We start from the raw sequence: 18,095 nt of genomic DNA on the forward strand, positions 1-18,095 counted from the left end.
CGATCTTTGCATAGATGTCAGAGTTTCTTCTCCTGGATTAGAGCTTTGCCTGCACAGACTCTTCTGCCCACAGAGTGATAAGATCCACCACCTCCTGTGCAGACCAGGGTGGAGCGCATTTGGGGTGTGTAGTCTCCATGATCAGCTGTGCTCAAGTTGGCACGCTCCCAATGCTGATCAAACAAAAAATGGGAAATCAAAAATTCCCAGGGCTTTAGCAGGGGAGGGGCTGTTTCCTATGTACTTGGCTGCCGTGCAGCAGAGTTCAGAATGATCTCCAGAGCGGTCACCAAATAGCATTGTGGGACACCACCTGGAGGCCAATTAAGTAAAATTACACAGCACTGCATCTGCACAACCTCGCAGTCGACCCATGAAAATCAACAAGCGCTACACCTCTCGCAGAGGTGGATTACAGAAGTCGACATTAGAGGCGACTTAGGTCAGCGTAAAGGACCCTGTAGTGTAGACACATACGTTAACAGGTTGACTTAAGGCAGCTTCCTTCGACCTAACTCTGTAGCGTAGACCAGGCGTTAGTGCAGGAGTCTCAAATTCAATTTACCTTAGGGCCAGTGCCCATCCTCAAATCCTCCCAGCAAACCAACAATGTCACTGAAGATGGTGTTCAGAAAAGAAACATCTATATTGTATTTTTTATTTTGAATTTCTTAGAAATAATAAAACTATCATACAACTTTATACAATTCTTCACCTCCCAGAGAGTTTTTAGTGTTTGCCAGACACCTGGCAACACTTCAGTTCTGTCAGTTTGTTGATGTTTGGCCAAAGTGACTGAGCAGCTGAAACCTTCAGGATTGCAGCAAGGTGTGCATCAGACAGTTGTGTTCGGTATTTTGACTTGTTAAATTATATTCATTGTGGAAAAAAGTGATGCTGTGTCCGCCCGGTAACTAATGATGCTGCCTCCATGGCTGACTCTGCCCAGCAACTAGTGATGGTACCTCTGTCCCTCTCCCCTGCAGCCAATGGGAGCTGCGGGGGGCGGCGCCTGTCTGCCTGCGTCTCTCCTCCGCGGGCCGCAGTGGGGAGGTTCTCGGGCCGCAGATGGCCCAGGGGCCAGGACTTTGAGACCCCTGCCTTAGTGTCATCTGTGAACTTGCTGAGGGTGCAATCCATCCCATCATCCAGATCATTAATGAAGATGTTGAACAAAACCAGCCACAGGACTGACCCCTGGGGCACTCCACTTGATACTGGCTGCCAACTAGACATCGAGCCATTGATCACTACCTGTTGAGCCCGACGATCTAGCCAGCTTTCTATCCACCTTATAGTTCATTCATGCAGCCCATACTTTTTTAACTTGCTGGCAAGAATACTGTGGGAGACCGCATCAAAATCTTTGCTAAAGTCAAGGTATATCTCATCCACCACTTTCCCCATATCCACAGTGCCAGTTATCTCATCATAGAAGGCAGTCAGGTTGATCAGGCATGACTTGCCCTTGGTGAATCCATGTTGATTGTTTCTGACATGAAACAGAGCTCAGAGCTCAAGTATGAAACTGCAGAAAAACCTGAGTGTCTCTGGATTAAGTTTAGAAGTGTGAGCAACAAGGGTGATGTCATGGTGGGAATCTGCTATAGACCACCGGACCAGGGGGATGAAGTGGACGAGGCTTTCTTCCGGCAACTCACGGAAGTTACTAGATCGCAGGCCCTGGGAGACTTCAATCACCCTGATATCTGCTGGGAGAGCAATACAGCGGTGCACAGACAATCCAAGAAGTTTTTGGAAAGGGTAGGGGACAATTTCCTGGTGCAAGTGCTGGAGGAACCAACTAGGGGCAGAGCTCTTCTTGACCTGCTGCTCACAAACTGGGAAGAATTAGTAGGGGAAGCAAAAGTGGATGGGAACCTGGGAGGCAGTGACCATGAGATGGTTGAGTTCAGGATCCTGACACAGGGAAGAAAGGAGAGCAGCAGAATATGGACCCTGGACTTCAGAAAAGCAGACTTTGACTCCCACAGGGAATTGATGGGCAGGAACCCCTGGGAGAATAACATGAGGGGGAAAGGAGTCCAGGAGAGCTGGCCATATTTTAAAGAATCCTTATTGAGGTTACAGGGACAAACCATCCCGATGTGTAGAAAGAATAGTAAATATGGCAGGCGACCAGCTTGGCTTAACAGTGAAATCCTTACTGTTCTTGAACACAAAAAAGAAGCTTACAAGAAGTGGAAGATTGGACAAATGACCAGGGAAGAGTATAAAAATATTGCTCGGGGATGCAGGAGTGAAATCAGGAAGGCCAAATCACACCTGGAGTTGCAGCTAGCAAGAAATGTTAAGAGTAACAAGAAGGGTTTCTTCAGGTATGTTAGCAAAAAGAAGAAAGTCAAGGAAAGTGTGGGCCCCTTACTGAATGAGGGAGGTAACCCAGTGACAGAGGATGTGGAAAAAGCTAATGTACTCAATGCTTTTTTTGCCTCTGTCTTCACGAACAAGGTCAGCTCCCAGACTACTGCACTGGGCAGCACAGCATGGGGAGGAGGTGACAAGCCCTCTGAAGAAAAAGAACTGGTTCAGGACTATTTAGAAAAGCTGGACGAGCACAAGTCCATGGGGCCGGATGCGCTGCATCCGAGAGTGCTAAAGGAGTTGGCAGATGTGATTGCAGAGCCTTTAACCATTATCTTTGAAAACTCATGGCAATCGGGGAAGTCCCGGACGACTGGAAAAAGGCTAATGTAGTGCCCATCTTTAAAAAAGAGGAGAAGGAGGATCCTGGGAACTACAGGCCAGTCAGCCTCACCTCAGTCCCTGGAAAAATCATGCAGCAGGTCCTCAAGGAATCAATTCTGAAGCACTTAGAGGAGAGGAAAGTGATCAGGAACAGTCAGCATGGATTCACCAAGGGCAAGTTATGCCTGACTAATCTAATTGCCTTCTATGACAAGATAACTGGCTCTGTGGATGAGGGGAAAGCGGTGGACGTGTTGTTCCTTGACTTTAGCAAAGCTTTTGACACGGTCTCCCACAGTATTCTTGTCAGCAAGTTAAAGACGTATGGGCTGGATGAATGGACTATAAGGTGGATAGAAAGTTGGCTAGATTGTCGGGCTCAATGGGTAGTGATCAATGGCTCCATGTCTAGTTGGCAGCCAGTATCAAGTGGAGTGCCCCAAGGGTCGGTCCTGGGGCCGGTTTTGTTCAATATCTTCATAAATGATCTGGAGGATGGTGTGGATTGCACCCTCAGAAAGTTTGCAGATGACACTAAAGGGAGGAGAGGTAGATACACTGGAGGGTAGGGATAGGCTACAGAGGGCCCTAGACAAATTGGAGGATTGAGCCAAAAGAAATCTGATGAGGTTCAACAAGGACAAGTGCAGAGTCCTGCACTTAGGACAGAAGAACCCCACGCACCGCTACAGACTAGGGACCGAATGGCTCGGCAGCAGTTCTGCAGAAAAGGACCTAGGGTTACAGTGAACGAGAAGCTGGATATGAGTCAGCAGTGTGCCCTTGTTGCCAAGAAGGCCAATGGCATTTTGGGATGTATAAGGAGGGGCATTGCCAGCAGATCGAGGGACGTGATCGTTCCCCTCTATTCGACATTGGTGAGGACTCATCTGGAGTACTGTGTCCAGTTTTGGGCCCCACACCAGAAGAAGCATGTGGAAAAATTGGAAAGAGTCCAGCGGAGGGCAACAAAAATGATTAGGGGACTGGAACACATGACTTATGAGGAGAGGCTGAGGGAACTGGGATTGTTCAGTCTGCGGAAGAGAAGAATGAGGGGGGATTTGATAGCTGCTTTCAACTACCTGAAAGGGGGTTCCAAAGAGGATGGATCTAGACTGTTCTCAGTGGTAGCTGAAGACAGAACAAGGAGTAATGGTCTCAAGTTGCGGGGGGGAGGTTTAGGTTGGGTATTAGGAAAAACTTTTTCACTAGGAGGGTGGTGAAACACTGGAATGCGTTACCTAGGGAGGTGGTGGAATCTCCTTCCTTAGATATTTTTAAGGTCAGGCTTGACAAAGCCCTGGCTGGGATGATTTAGTTGGGGATTGGTCCTGCTTTGAGCAGGGGGTTGGACTAGATGACCTCCTGAGGTCCCTTCCAACCCTGATATTCTATGATCACCTTCCTCTCCTCCAAGTGCTTCAAAATGGATTCCTTGAGGACCTGCTCCGTGATTTTTCCAGGGATTGAGGTGGGTTCCCCGGATTCTCCTTCTTACCTTTTTTTAAGATGGGCACTATATTTGCCTTTTTCCAACCGTCCGGGACCTCCCCCAATCGCCATGAGTGTCTAAACCTTTAACAACATCTTTTTAAATGATATAAGTACTAGCCATCACCTTATAGCCACTTTTACTACCTGGCTGGGAAAAATTACAGAAGGCACATCATTTAGTCATCTTAAACACAGTGAAGGTGTTACAAAGCAATATATCTCTGGCATTAGCATAATATTCTTGGTAAAAGATGGACAGGAAGAAAATAATAATAGAATTTCTCTCTATAAAATACACCATGACCTTCAAACTTTTGAAATAGCTACTCCAAAATTTACACTTTATGGTGTCAAGTCCAATTTTAATTCACTTACTGGTGCCAACATTGTTCTTATCTAAGTTAACAAATGGATCTGGGATCTATAGGGCCCAGTACAACAGCATGAACAGAGAATATGAATTGCAAAAATACAAGGCAGAATTTCACCTAATTTTTGGTGAACAAAGATGTAACCAGCTTTTTCAATATTTATTGGTCAATTGTACCCGTCAAATTCATGATCTAAAATTCTAACGAAAGCTAATATAGGATTTTCTGATTTATAAGTTTAATTAGTCAAACAGATCAAAAATGCTGATCCAGTATTCGTAATTCCCATTGTTAACTTGACCAGTGGGCAATGGCTACTTTTAAGACCAGACACTTAACTTTATATCTTAATACATATTTCACCTTCTGTCTGCTTTTAGCAATTGAAAGTCATGTTGGCTAATAAGCAAAAATATTCATACTTTAAAATATTTTGATATTGATTCTGTTCTATGTCCCACTTTTGGGCTCATGATATCAAAATTTAATTTGTGTGGTTCCAGTATGCAACACTGATGGCCAGAATGGAAAGAATGACATTATAATGGGCTTTTGCAGTGATGTTATTTTTCCTTTGGAATGTGAAGGTCTGAATGAGGGTTTTGATTATGAATGTTTTTGAGAAGCCTTGCTTACATTTTTTTTTTTATGGTGTAGTCAGTGGAAATGGAAAATGGCATTGTAAATACATTATACAAGATGTAATGAGTGGAAGTTTACCTCTAGAAATAAGAAGTATAATGTGGAAATATGCCACTGAGGCTGAGAAGAGGTTCTGGTCCTGATGGAAGATGGTGAACTCCACATACAATCCTCAAGTAAATCAAGTTACTACATATATAATTATGGTGCTTAGTGCCCAAATTTAATGGATATTTCCTATTGTAACACTGGGGTTAAATATTAATGCAACCAATAAAATACAAATTGTGGGCCATAAAACAAAATCAGACATGGATTGTTGAACTTGAGGCTTGTATGGAGGAACGTGGAATTGGATATGTTTGCAATAGTGATGCAATCCAACCTTATGATGTATGTTTAAATAAAGAGAGAGGAAAATGCCATTATCAGTTAGATCCTTTTCTGTTTAATGATCAATTGTTGTATACATCAGAAGAAAATGTGTATGTATCAGAAGTTGGTGTACATTGTTTTAAGTAAATCATATATACAATATAATTCATAATCCTTATGAGAACAAATGCTTGTGTAACATTACCTCAGTTATTGGTTGCAATTTCAAGATCACATTACCCAAAATTGAAAATGAAGAAATTAAAGATCAATACGAGCTCTATGAAAGAACTGAATTAGGATTAAATATGATCTTAGTTAAGCAATTGATAAGTTATCCTGAATTGCAAAAATAATTACAAAAAGCTCAAGAAAATGCATAGTTATGATTACTGTTCACCAATCCACTAAGAAAATTGACCAGATAATTGAGTATCTAAGAAGTGCTAAACACAGCTGATGGGAAGTGTTTTGGGGATGATATCCAACAACTATAGGATTTTTGAAAATAATTCCACATCCCATTGTGATAATATTGGCATTTCAAATTATAATGGTTATTATGCTCATTATTTTGGTGGGCTGGATCAAACAGAATTTCAGGCAGCTAAAGCATATGCAGACCCTCAGTCTTAAAAGAAATTACTGTGGCACATAGGTGAGTGAGAATCAAGTGAGAATCAAGAGTGGTGAGGAATCGTGCCAGTACGAAGACATGTTGGTGCGGTTTCCTATAAAGGAAACTCTTGAACCAACACTGGACAAGACTACACACTTATTGGACTCATAAAATTATGAAATGTTGGATTTATAAACAAGTGGGTGCAAACCAAGCAAGAAGGGGACTGTAACAAGAGATATTTGCTTTGAATGTTCTGAGCTATCTTGCAGCACCTTAACAGAGGCTTGCAGGAAAACCTCAGAGGGGGGTTTAAAAACACCATAAAATTCACTTCTCCAAATTGACATATTTAAGATGGTGACAGTATCAGGACACTTTGAGTTGCATAAAACGATAATTAATTTTAAGATTAAGGCTCTAAATAAGTAGAAATTAATGATAGTTTAAAAATAGAGAATCCAACATGTCAGATCAAAATCATAGGACTGGAAGGGATCTCAAGAGGTCATCTAGTCCAGTCCCCTGTACTCATGGCTGGACTAAGTAGTATCTAGACCATCCCCGACAGGTGTTTGTCTAACCTGCTCTTTAAAATCTCCAGTGATGGAGATTCCACAACCTCCAGGCAATTTATTCCAGTGCTTAACCACCCTGACAGTTAGGAAGTTTTTTCTAATGTCCAACCTAAATACCCCTTGCTGCAATTTAAGGTCATTGCTTCTTGTCCTATCCTGGACTTTCTCCAATTTGTCCACATCTTTCCTGAAATGTGGCACCCAGAACTGGACACAATACTCCACTTGAGGCCTAATCAGCACACAGTAGAGAGGAAGAATTACTTCTCGTGTCTTGCTTACACCACTCCTGCTAATACATCTCAGAATGATCTTCACTTTTTTTGCAACAGTGTTACATTGTTGACTCATATTTAGTTTGTGGTCCACTATGATCCCCAGATCCCTTTCCACACTACTCCTTCCTAGGCAGTCATTTCCCATTTTGTATGTGTGCAACTGATTGTTCCTTCCTAAATGGAGTACTTTGCATTTGTCCTTATTGAATTTCATCCTATTTACTTCAGACCATTTCTCCAGTTTGTCCAGATAATTTTGAATTATAATCCTATCCTCCAAAGTACTTGCAACCCCTCCCAGATTCATATCATCTGCAAACTTTATAAGTGTACTGTCTATGACATAATCTAAATCAAGGGTCGGCAACCTATGGCACGCGTGCCAAAGACGGCACGCGAGCCAGTTTTTAATGGCACGCTGCTATCTGTCTACCCTGGCAGACAGCAGCCTGCCATTAAAAATCCTGCCCTGCCCGGCCCACCCACTACTCTCTCCTTGCAGGGCAGGCAAGCTTTCCCCTCACCCCGCCTCTTCCCCCAGCATGCTAGGTTCCTGCTTCTCCTCCTCTCCCTCCCTGTGGCCGATCAGCTGACGGCCCTTGCTACGGAGGGAGAGGGAAAAGCGGAGCAGCAGCGTGCTCTCTGCTCTGGGCACTTTGGGGAAGGGGGTGGAATCGGCATATCCCCTCCAGCCCCCTGCCATGAGCCGCTCAGGGCAGGGGGCTGGGAGCACCCCCACGACCCCTGCCCACCGCCTTGACCCCTGCACCCCCTCACACACCCCAGCCCTCTGCCCTGAACCCCCACACAACCCCAGCCCTAACTCCTGCACCCCCACACATACCCAGCTCCCCCACACCCCATGCCCTGACTCTTGCACCCCTCACATCCCCACCCCCACCCTGAGCACAAAACGGGAGCTCCTACACACACCCCCCACACACACATTCCCACCTGCACCAAATGAGAGCTGCCCAGGTAAGCGCTCCACATCCAAACCTCCTGCCCCAACCCTGAGCCCCCTCCCTCATTCTAGCTCCTGGCCAGACCCTGCACCCCAACCCCCAGCCTGCTCCTTCACCACCAGCCCTGTTCTCAGAGCACTCCCACCCTCATCTCAGTGCAGAGAGAGGAAGAGAATGGCTAGAACAAGGGAGAAGGTAGGTACCTACTCTATGTGGACAGGACCGGGACCCCCGACCGGCAGCGGGCTGAGTGGGGCTGGCAGCCGGGACCCTGGCTGGCAGGAGCCCGCGGATGGAGCTCCAGACCGGCAGCGGGCTGAGCTGCTCAGCCCACTGCTGGTCTGGGGTCCTGGCTGCCAGCCCCGCTCAGCCCGCTGCTGGTCTGGGGTTCTGGCTGCTGGCCCCTTGCCAGCCGGGGTCCTGCTGCCGGCCTAGGTGAACGGAACCCCAAGCTGGCAGCAGGCTGAGCGGGCCGACCGTGTAAGATCAGCATTTTAATTTAATTTTATATGAAGCTTCTTAAACGTTTTGAAAACCTTGTTTACATATGACAACAGTTTAGTTATATAATATATAGACTTATAGACACAGACCTTCTAAAAAACGTTAAAATGTATTATTGGCATGCGAAACCTTAAATTAAAGTGAATAAATGAAGACTCGGCACACCACTTCTAAAAGATTGCCGAACCCTGATCTAAATCATTAGTGAAGATATTGAAAAGAACCGGACCCAGAACTGATCCCTGCAGGACCCCACTCATTATGCCCTTCCAGCATGACTGAGAACCACTGACAACTACGCGCTCAGAACGGTTTTCCAACCAGTTTTGTACCCACCTTATAGAAGCTTCATCTATGTTGCACTTCCTAAGTTTGTTTATGAGAAGGTCATGTGAGACAGTATCAAAAGCTTTACTAAAGTCAATATATACCACGTCTACCGCTTCCCCCCATCCACAAGGCTCGTTACCCTGTCAAAGAAAGCTATAAGGTTGCTTTGACACGATTTGTTCTTGACAAATTCAGGCTGACTGTTACTTATCATCTTATTATCTTCTAGATGTTTGCAAATTGATTGCTTAATTATTAGCTCCATTTTCTTTCTGTGTACAGAAGTTAAGCTGACTGGTCTGTAATTCCCGTGGTTGCCTTTATTTCCCTTTTTGTAGATTGGCACTATATTTGCCCTTTTCCAGTCTTCTGGAATCTCTCCCATCTTCCATGACTTTTCAAAGATAATTGACAATGGCTCAGATATCTCCTCAGTCAGCTCCTTGAGTATTCTAGGATTCATTTCACAGGCCCTGGTGACGTGAGGACATCTAACTTATCTAAGTAATTTTTAACTTGTTCTTTTCCTATTTTAGCCTCTGATCCTACCTCATTTTCACTGGCATTCACTATGTCAAAACAGCGGAGACAGGGATGATGTAGTTTAAATTTAGAGGGGAAAATTGCGGAAGGTTCCAACAATTCAGAGGGAGAAGCTCTGTTATCTAAAAATAGGTGAGAGGAAGGAGTTCTACCCAAGATGGCATCAGAAGGAGGAGCTTAGCTATCTAAAAATAGGAATGATGTAATAGGAAAGATCTAGAATTTTGCTAATATCTGGAAGCTGATTGGCTGAGATGAGCTGACATTGACAGAGCAAGCAGCCTATATGGTCGACAGCTAGCAGGGTGAGTTGTAGTGGATTTGTGGTTCCTGGGTGAGCAGAGACTGCGAGACACCCGAGGAGGAGAATGCTACCTGGAAAAAAACAAAGAAGAAAAGCAGCAGCAAAGGTGGAACTTTCCTGAGAGCAGCAACACAACTCTGAGGTTGCCTTGGCAATGGCCCTCAGAGCAGCTACCTGCCAGCAGCAGTGGCCAGCAGCAACCGCTGCTACACAGGCAGTAGCTTCTAAGGCAGCAGCAGTAGCTCCAGGAAAGCAGTAACATCCATCATCTCCAGGCATTGACGTCATCATCAGACAGAGCAGAAGTGTAAGTCTGATCTTCTTTCTACCTGTTATTTAAGAGAGCCTGGGTGTGTCTGTTAATAAAGTGGATGCCTGCCTCTGAATGAGATCTCCCCTACCCATCCTGTGACTGGCTGATCACCACTCACAAGATGTTAAATATTAAATGTTTGTTAAATGGTTAGTGTTTAAGTAAATGTTTTATTTTTAAGCTGTGAATATGATAATGTTTTCTCATGTATATGTGGAGGCCACGTATACCACATTGTATTAAGTATGGGGTTAGATTGAAACCCTAAGATTAAAAGCCTTTGTGTATGTGGGATCTTTATAGGCATGTTACATTGAAACTATTTTATTCTCTGTATGTGTTAGATATTCTATTACTCCTGGGGGAATTCTGCGCCACTACAAGTGTGCAGAATTTGTCCCTGCAGATTTCTTTGCTTCCCTACAGAAAAATGACTTTCTGACAGGGAAGCAGAGGGAAGCCAAAAGAGCGGTCATGTGACCCTTCCCAGCAGAATGTTTTGGGTGCCCAGGGCAGCCAGCAGAGATGTAAATCACTGTGGAGTTGGGGTCGGGACTGGGGAATACTCAGCTGGTGGCTCCCATCCTCAGCTGCTAGTCACAGCTGGACTGGGGAAGAAGGGACTTCCTCTTCCCCTGCACAGCATCCAGGGCTGTGTCAGACCCACCCCCAGATTTCTCCCCTGGCTCCAGGAAGCTCTGCAAACTCCCCCCACTTCCTGCACCCATCGCTCCACAGCTGCAGGGAGGGGGATCACTGTACAGGGAGCTGTTCCTCCATCCGACCAACCCCTGCGCATCCAGACCCCCTCATACTCATACCCAGACCCTCCTGCCGAGCCTCACCCTTCCATATCCAGAACCTCCCCTGCCAAGCCACACTTCCCCTGCACCTGGACCACCCCAATGAGTTGCCTGGATCCCCATCCCACTGACCCCCAACCAGCTGCACCGGGATCCCCACCCCACTGAACCTGCCACACCCAGACCCCCCTTCCAAGCTCTATTCCCCCCTCCACAGCCAGACGCCCTTCCTCGATGAGCTCCAACCACCTTCACCTGGACCCCCCTGCAGAGTCCCATTACTGTTGCACCCAGAACCCCCCCCCCCCAACAAACCCCTCTGCATCCAAATTCCCCCATACCCAGATCTCCCACTGAGCTGCCTGCACCCAGATTGGATAATCCCAATATTTGGGGCTTTGTTTTTTATAGGCACCTATTCTCTTTCCCCCTGCCCCCAATCCTGATTTTTCACACTTGCTAGCTGGTCACCCTACTGGAAAGGGACAAGCAGCAGGGTTCCTCCCCCCCGCTATGCAGGCAGTCAGGCCATGCTGCCAAGGGCTCCTCGCAGGAGGGTGCCCGTGCCCCTGTGTGCGGTATGCAGGAGGGTGCCAGGTGCCTGCTGCGGTCCCCCAGGACTGCGCCAGCCAGCAGGCTGCCACCATGGGACCCCACCCCGGGGACCGAATTCCAGCGGTCTCCAGGGCGCCCGGGGCGGGGGGGGGGAGGAAGGGGGATGCGCAGGCGCCATCACGGCCCGGGACGCCGATCCCGCCCAGCGCCGCGAGAGAGACGCGCCGCGCGGCCGCGACACAAGCGCGCGCCAGGCTTCCCCCGCCCCGCCCTGCCCTGCCCTGCCCTGGTCTCCGGGCCTCCGCTGCCGGGCGGAAGAAGCCGGGACGCGCCCTCCTTCCGCCCGGCCTGGCAGACGCTGCTCGGCAGCCGGCGCGTGCAGCCCAATGACCGCGGACATGCTGGGCGCCGGGGCAGGTACGTGCCGCGGGGGTCCGGCCCGGGCATTTCCATCCCTGCTCCGGAGCTGCGGCCCGGCGCTTTCCTGCTAGGGCGGGGCCCGGCCTCCCGGCGGCGGCCCTCCGTGGCGTGCAGGGGGGTGAGGCAATGGGACTGCCGCCTGCCTGCCCGCCCGCCCGGGAGCTGCCGGGCAGGGACCTTGCTGCCTGCAGGGTTTGTCAGTGCAGGGCTCCGCAGCTGTGCAAGGGATAACGCTGCTGCTGGTCTCCCGGTATCAGATCAATTCCTGTCCGAGATCATGCCCAAAGAACCTCGCACGCCAAGCGCTGCTCGTGCAAAGAGCGGCGCTTCTTTGCAGGCTGGTGCTGCATGTAGGCGGTTATCATAGCGCAAGAAACAGCACTGCCTTGCCGAATGATGTTGCATGCAGTGTATTCTCGTGCACCAATAGTGCAAGAAAAAATACTAATTGTAGCACAGTGTTGAGTACTATAATAGTGCTGGAATAATACATTATAGGTAATATTGTGTACAGTAATTCTGACACAATGATGATGCAGTTATACTAATTGTGGAATAATACTGCATTAAATTTCTCACGCTATAACAATATTGCAAGAAGTAAGTTTATGCAAAAAGAAAAGGAGTACTTGTGGCACCTTAGAGACTAACCAATTTATTTGAGCATGAGCTTTCGTGAGAAGTGAGCTGTAGCTCACGAAAGCTCATGCTCAAATAAATTGGTTAGTCTCTAAGGTGCCACAAGTACTCCTTTTCTTTTTGCGAATACAGACTAACACGGCTGTTCCTCTGAAACCTAAGTTTATGCAGTTATGCATTCAGTAAAATCGACATAGTAATAATGTTACCAGTCGTAATATTTTTTCTGTGATATTACTAATTCTCAGGTAAAATCTCTCAGAATATTTGTTATGTAAGTAGTCTCTTAAATTTACATGATGCCTCTATAATACAAGTAAGAAGAAAAACTCCATGGCTCAAGTCCCTATAAACAAAAGGTTTCAGAGTAGCAGCCCTGTTAGTCTGTATCTGCAAAAAGAACAGGAGTATTAGTGGCACCTTAGAGACTAACAAATTTATTAGAGCATAAGCTTTGGGCTGTAGCCCATGAAAGCTTATGCTCTAATAAATGTGTTAGTCTCTAAGGTGTCACAAGTACTCCTGTTCTTTTTATATACAAAAGGTGGGACTGACAAAGGGACTTAGGCATTGCAATGCTGAGCATCACACAGCATTATACTTTTAGATGCCTAGAAAATCACAGGATCAGCTCTGAGATCCTCTAAGCCAAGTCAGGAGTCTACACTCCATATACAGTGCTCAGGGAGAGATAGGCAACTTAGAATGCAATGCACAAAATCTTGCTCACTAGATATGGAACTCCCTAAACTAGCCAATGGTAGACACCAATGACAGGGATGTGTCCTAAGCCAGTAGTTCTCAACCAGGGGTATGTGTTCCCCTGGGGCTACTCAGAAGTCTTCCACGGGGTATATTAACTTCTCTAGATATTTGCCTACTTTTACAACAGGCTACATAAAAAGCATAGCTAAGATGATATCCCTTGGCCCATGCTGCTTCCCGCAGTCCCCATTGGCCTGGAATGACGAACTGTGGCCAGTGGGAGCTGTGATCGGCCGAACCTGCGGGCACTGCAGGTAGACAAACCATCCCGGCCGGCAGCAGATTTCCCTGACGGGTCACATGCCAAAGGTTGCCGATCCCTGAATTAGTGCATGAGTCTTGAAGCGGAGGCGGGTTTGTGCTCAAAGGGAAAGGCGGGGAGTGGAACATGTAGTAGAGAGGGAAGAATGCTTCAAATAGAGGATAATTGAGAAAGGAGGAATGAAAACTAAGGTTGAGAATGAGGGACACATTCTCTTTTCCTAAGATAGGAGAGATTGATTTGCTACCAGGAAAATAATTGCTAATGAAGAGGGATGGAAGTTAGGCCAAAAGTAAGAGTTAAATTGAAGTGTCTATAACTCTTCAGTATGATAATTTGTTTCCTCTCCTGCTACTCCTTGTAAACCACCATCCCCTCTTGAGACAGAGTGAGAGAAGAATTGTCTTCTGTCCTTTGTGCTCCGAATTTCCTCCCTCTCTGAAAGCATTGACCACTCTTTCACTCAGATCTCTCCATCAAACACACTTTTCTCTGATAGAAACTTTCATTTCTATTTCCCTGTAGAAAAAGTGTTATCTTAAATGAAAAACATTCACTGTCTTGAGATGTGACCATCGTATTACGTGATTGGGGCATTTTTGGGGCCGAGGCTGAAGAGGTAGAGGTGTGCGCGCGCTGGAGACTGAACTGGGGTGGCCAGAGCTTTGTCCCTGTAATGGGAGGAGCCCAGTGGTTGTGCCAAGATATTGGTACTTAAAGGGCTCTCCATCAGTACAGCTGGCTTGGTGTGCTGGGGAGCTGAGTCATCAGCTTCAAGCATGGATACCTGGGCTTGACTATATCGCACCCAGGAGCAAAGTCGTAGGAGTTGAGAGTCTTGTTGCCAAAGTAGTGGCATGTCAACAACTCCCAGTGACATTACTGCCTTGAAATGCCAAGGAAACCCTTCAAGCAACAGTAGCTTAGTACAGAAGCACTGAATTACTCCCTACTTCAGGCCACCTGCTCAGCCACAGTATTGCCACATACAGTCTCCCTTTGCCCTCAACTATGGATCATCAAATAACTTCTCTCCTCCATCTCTCATGTACACCACCCTCTTCATCTCATATCTCATTTTTCTCACATCTCTATCAAACACAGCCCTATTTGTTATCTGTATATTGGTAGTACCTAAAAGCTGCAGTCATGGACCAATACCCCATTGGGCTAGGTGCTTTGCTCCCTCACCGCTTCACTTGCACATCGTGCTTCCTCTTTCCATAATTCCAAGCAGATGTCTGTCCCCCCCCCCCCCCCAAAAAAAAAATTGGGGATTGGTCCTGCTTTGAGCAGGGGTTTGGACTAGATGACCTCCTGAGGTCCCTTCCAACCCTGATATTCTATGATTGTATGATCATGCTTCTCTCAGGGCCCACAGCCACCCCACAGGATCCCTGCTACTCATCATGCTCCCTGTCATAGGGTGGCTGGCCCCTCTCTATAAAGTAGGTCCAGCATCCCTGTACCAGAATAGTTCTCCCATTTGGCCAGCTAAGAGGGCGGGCAGCACCTGGGGTCTATGGAGGAACAGAGACACAGCTAGTGAATCGGAATCAGTAAGGAAAGGGCAGCTGAGGGCTTCCAGAGACTGTATGTTTGGGACCCAGGAGAAGGCTGAAGGTAGGAGAGCAGCAAGAGGCATTTGCTGGGTGGTGGTCCCCAAGTCCAGCATCCAGCGGAGGGCAACAAAAACCATTAGGGGACTGGAACACATGACTTATGAGGAGAGGCTGAGGGAACTGGGATTGTTTAGTCTGCGGAAGAGAAGAATGAGGGGGGATTTGATAGCTACTTTCAACTACCTGAAAGGGGGTTCCAAAGAGGATGGATCTAGACTATTCTCAGTGGTAGCAGATGACAGAACAAGGAGTAATGGTCTCAAGTTGCAGTGGGGGAGATTTAGGTTGGATATTAAGAAAAACTTTTTTACTAGGAGGGTGGTGAAGCACTGGAATGCGTTACCTAGTGAGGTGGTGGAATCTCCTTCCTTTGAGGTTTTTAAGGTCAGGCTTGACAAAGCCCTGGCTGGGATGATTTAGTTGGGGATTGGTCCTGCTTTGAGCAGGGGTTGGACTAGATGACCTCCTGCGTTCCCTTCCAATCCTGATATTCCATGATTCTATGAAGTCATAGAGATAGAGGGATGAAGGCAGGAGGACCAGTAGCAGAGGGATATGCCTGTGGTTCTAAGCCAGAGAGCTGGAACCAAGGGCCAGAGAGGGCTGAATGCAGGGCAGCAGCAGAAGAGTTCACCTGCTGACCTCTCCAGGGGCTGAGAGCTGAATCCAGAGGAACTGTGAGAGAGCAGGGGAGGTAAGGGATGCTCCCCTGGCAAGGAGACTGTGTGGGTTCTCATTGGGAAAAGTGTGGTTGCACTCCAGTTATAAGTATGAGGGTGGCTGTTCTGGTACAAGGACAGGGGAGGATTGACAGAGAGTGTGAGCATGTTTGAAGATGCCGGTGTGTGATATATGGGGTGTTACTGGATGAGATGTTGGGTGATCTTAATGACTGCACTGGGGTGAGAAATGAACTATATGTGTTGAGACTTCATTCAGGATTAAATGAATTGTGTCTGGTAATAAACTGTGCTGATGGACTAGTGGATAAGCTTGCATGGAGTTATTGGGTTCCCTGAGAGGGGAAACCGAGGCATTGATGCGTATCATGCTGTGTCCTGCCACAGAAGGGTGCTCCAGATGGGGCTGTTCAGTCACACTCTTCTCCTATGTTTAGCTCTTAAACGTTTAAACCAATCGACTCTAGTACGTACTGAGGCTGGGAGGGAAGTAGGAGGGGCATGGTAAGCAGCAAGAATATGCCCGTGTTTGGGATGAGAGTGGAAATATGTGGGCTGTGGGTGGTGGAAGGGGAGTTATTTGAGGTTTATGAGGGGAGTGTTGGATGCGTTTGCAGCTTATTTCTTTGCTTTTCATGGTGTTTGGTTGACATTTGGTGTCAAATTATGTTGTATCCCACACACAAATAAAAATAAAATAAAAATGATTAACTTTTAAGTCTTTCTTCATAAGTACCGGTCCTCTTGTTGTAGTTGCGGGACTGAAAGCTGTGCAGAAAGAAATCCCCTATTTGTCCACAGGCAGCAACAATGCGAGCTTCCCCACGCTGCTTTGCCAAAGTGCTTTTGTGCCCACTCACACGTTGGCCTCTGCTGATGCTGTTCAAAGGGAGTCACTAGTAGTTTTTTTCACATGGACATTTGTTTACAAGAACTGGAGTGAGACCAGCTACTCGTTATGGCCCTGATAATAATGGCTTCATTTCATTCACCACTGATCTTGGTTGGATGTGAACCAATAATTGAAAGGTGAAGAATTTGTATTTGGTTGAAAATCCTCTGAGTGATTCTTGCAAGTTAAGCCTGCAGCCAAGTAATGGCATCACATAGCAGCTTGACTGTTATATCAGAAATATCGCCAGATAGACGGGCAGTGACTGTATGTGGAAAGGGAGATTGTTAGGGCATAATTCTTATTTCACTTACGGTAATTGTAATTTGGACGAGACTGAAGGTACATCAGTGTAAATGAGAGGAGAACTGCATAGATAATAGAATTGACAATCTCCTCCTGGTGAATAACTGGGTGCACTGATTCCCCTAAATACTATAATCTGACATCTAGAGACAGTGGAGTCAATGGAGCAATCCTGATTTATGCCAGCTGAACATGTAGCCCTGAGTTTTTGATTTTATTTTGTTTTACAGACCAGGTTTTAAAAAAATCACCCAAACTTCTTTGCTGATAATATTTTTCAGCAGTTTATGTTATGATTTATCATAGGGGGGAAAAATTCATCAGCCTGGAGCTAAAACCCCTGGGCTCATGCGATATTATTACTGAGGATTTTTTCACAGGCAGTTTTTATTAGATACTAATTACAAGTGTTTGGTATAAATTCTTATCTGCTTAATTGTCTTTCCTTCTAGCATCCATTCTTGCTTCCAAGTTGACACTACAGCATACATGTGCTATAAAATCAAAGTCCTGCTGTATTGAAACTATAGGAAGAAAAGGCACCTTAACCAACAAGACATGTTTCTGGCCTATGAATCCAAACTAAATTTGTCGCATTCCTTCATTTTTTGTCTGATTTATGAACTGATCCTTCAAATCCTATTCATGTCAGTAGTCCTCATTCATGTCCCACTGGAGTTCTCAAGTGAAATCCTGGCCCCAGTGAAGTCAAAAGGAGTCTTGCAATTGACTTCAGTGTGGCCAGAATTTCACTGCTCCTATGAGACTTGCTTCTGTGAATAAGATATTGTAGGATCAGATTATATGTAAACTCTTCAAAACAAGGTAGTTAGACCAGATTTTGAACTCTGTTGCTCAAGTGTAAATCCCAGCTAATACCACTGACTTTCTAACAAAGCAAATACAATTTACTGAAGTTTGTAGATTTTTTTGAATATTGAGCAATTTAACAAAGCAAGGGTAATGCATCCTTTATTTTTGACAATCATTAGGTTTAATTATTTATGTCACTCGGTTGCAGAATATTTGAAAATAATGCAGAAGAATGAGACCTTACTTGAGTTACTCTGCTATTGAAGAATCTTTGAGGAATGGGGAGGAATTACTATTTCTATTTGCATAT

At 46.2% G+C, this 18,095-nt stretch overlaps 1 protein-coding gene across 10 annotated transcripts in view; it reads left to right on the forward strand.

Annotated features, from left to right (window-relative positions):
* The first annotated feature begins 9,606 nt into the window (after window positions 1-9,606).
* The window catches only part of LDAH (lipid droplet associated hydrolase), a 176,441-nt gene continuing 167,952 nt past the window's right edge, over window positions 9,607-18,095 (forward strand). For 3 of the 10 annotated variants that reach the window (XR_007355975.2, XM_048845609.2, XM_048845610.2), the window contains exon 1: window positions 11,639-11,803. Coding sequence is in view for 7 of the 10 variants with exons in the window: in XM_048845609.2 (XP_048701566.1) it covers window positions 11,773-11,803 (31 nt within the window). In the remaining 3 variants the exon portion in view is untranslated. Of the gene's footprint in view, window positions 10,023-11,635; window positions 11,804-18,095 lie in introns of those variants that run through there. The other 7 variants (XM_075126395.1, XM_075126394.1, XM_048845615.2 and 4 more) reach the window with 7 other exon arrangements.

Source organism: Caretta caretta, chromosome 3 (assembly GCF_965140235.1).
Source record: "Caretta caretta isolate rCarCar2 chromosome 3, rCarCar1.hap1, whole genome shotgun sequence".
Classification (NCBI taxonomy): Eukaryota; Metazoa; Chordata; order Testudines; family Cheloniidae; genus Caretta; species Caretta caretta.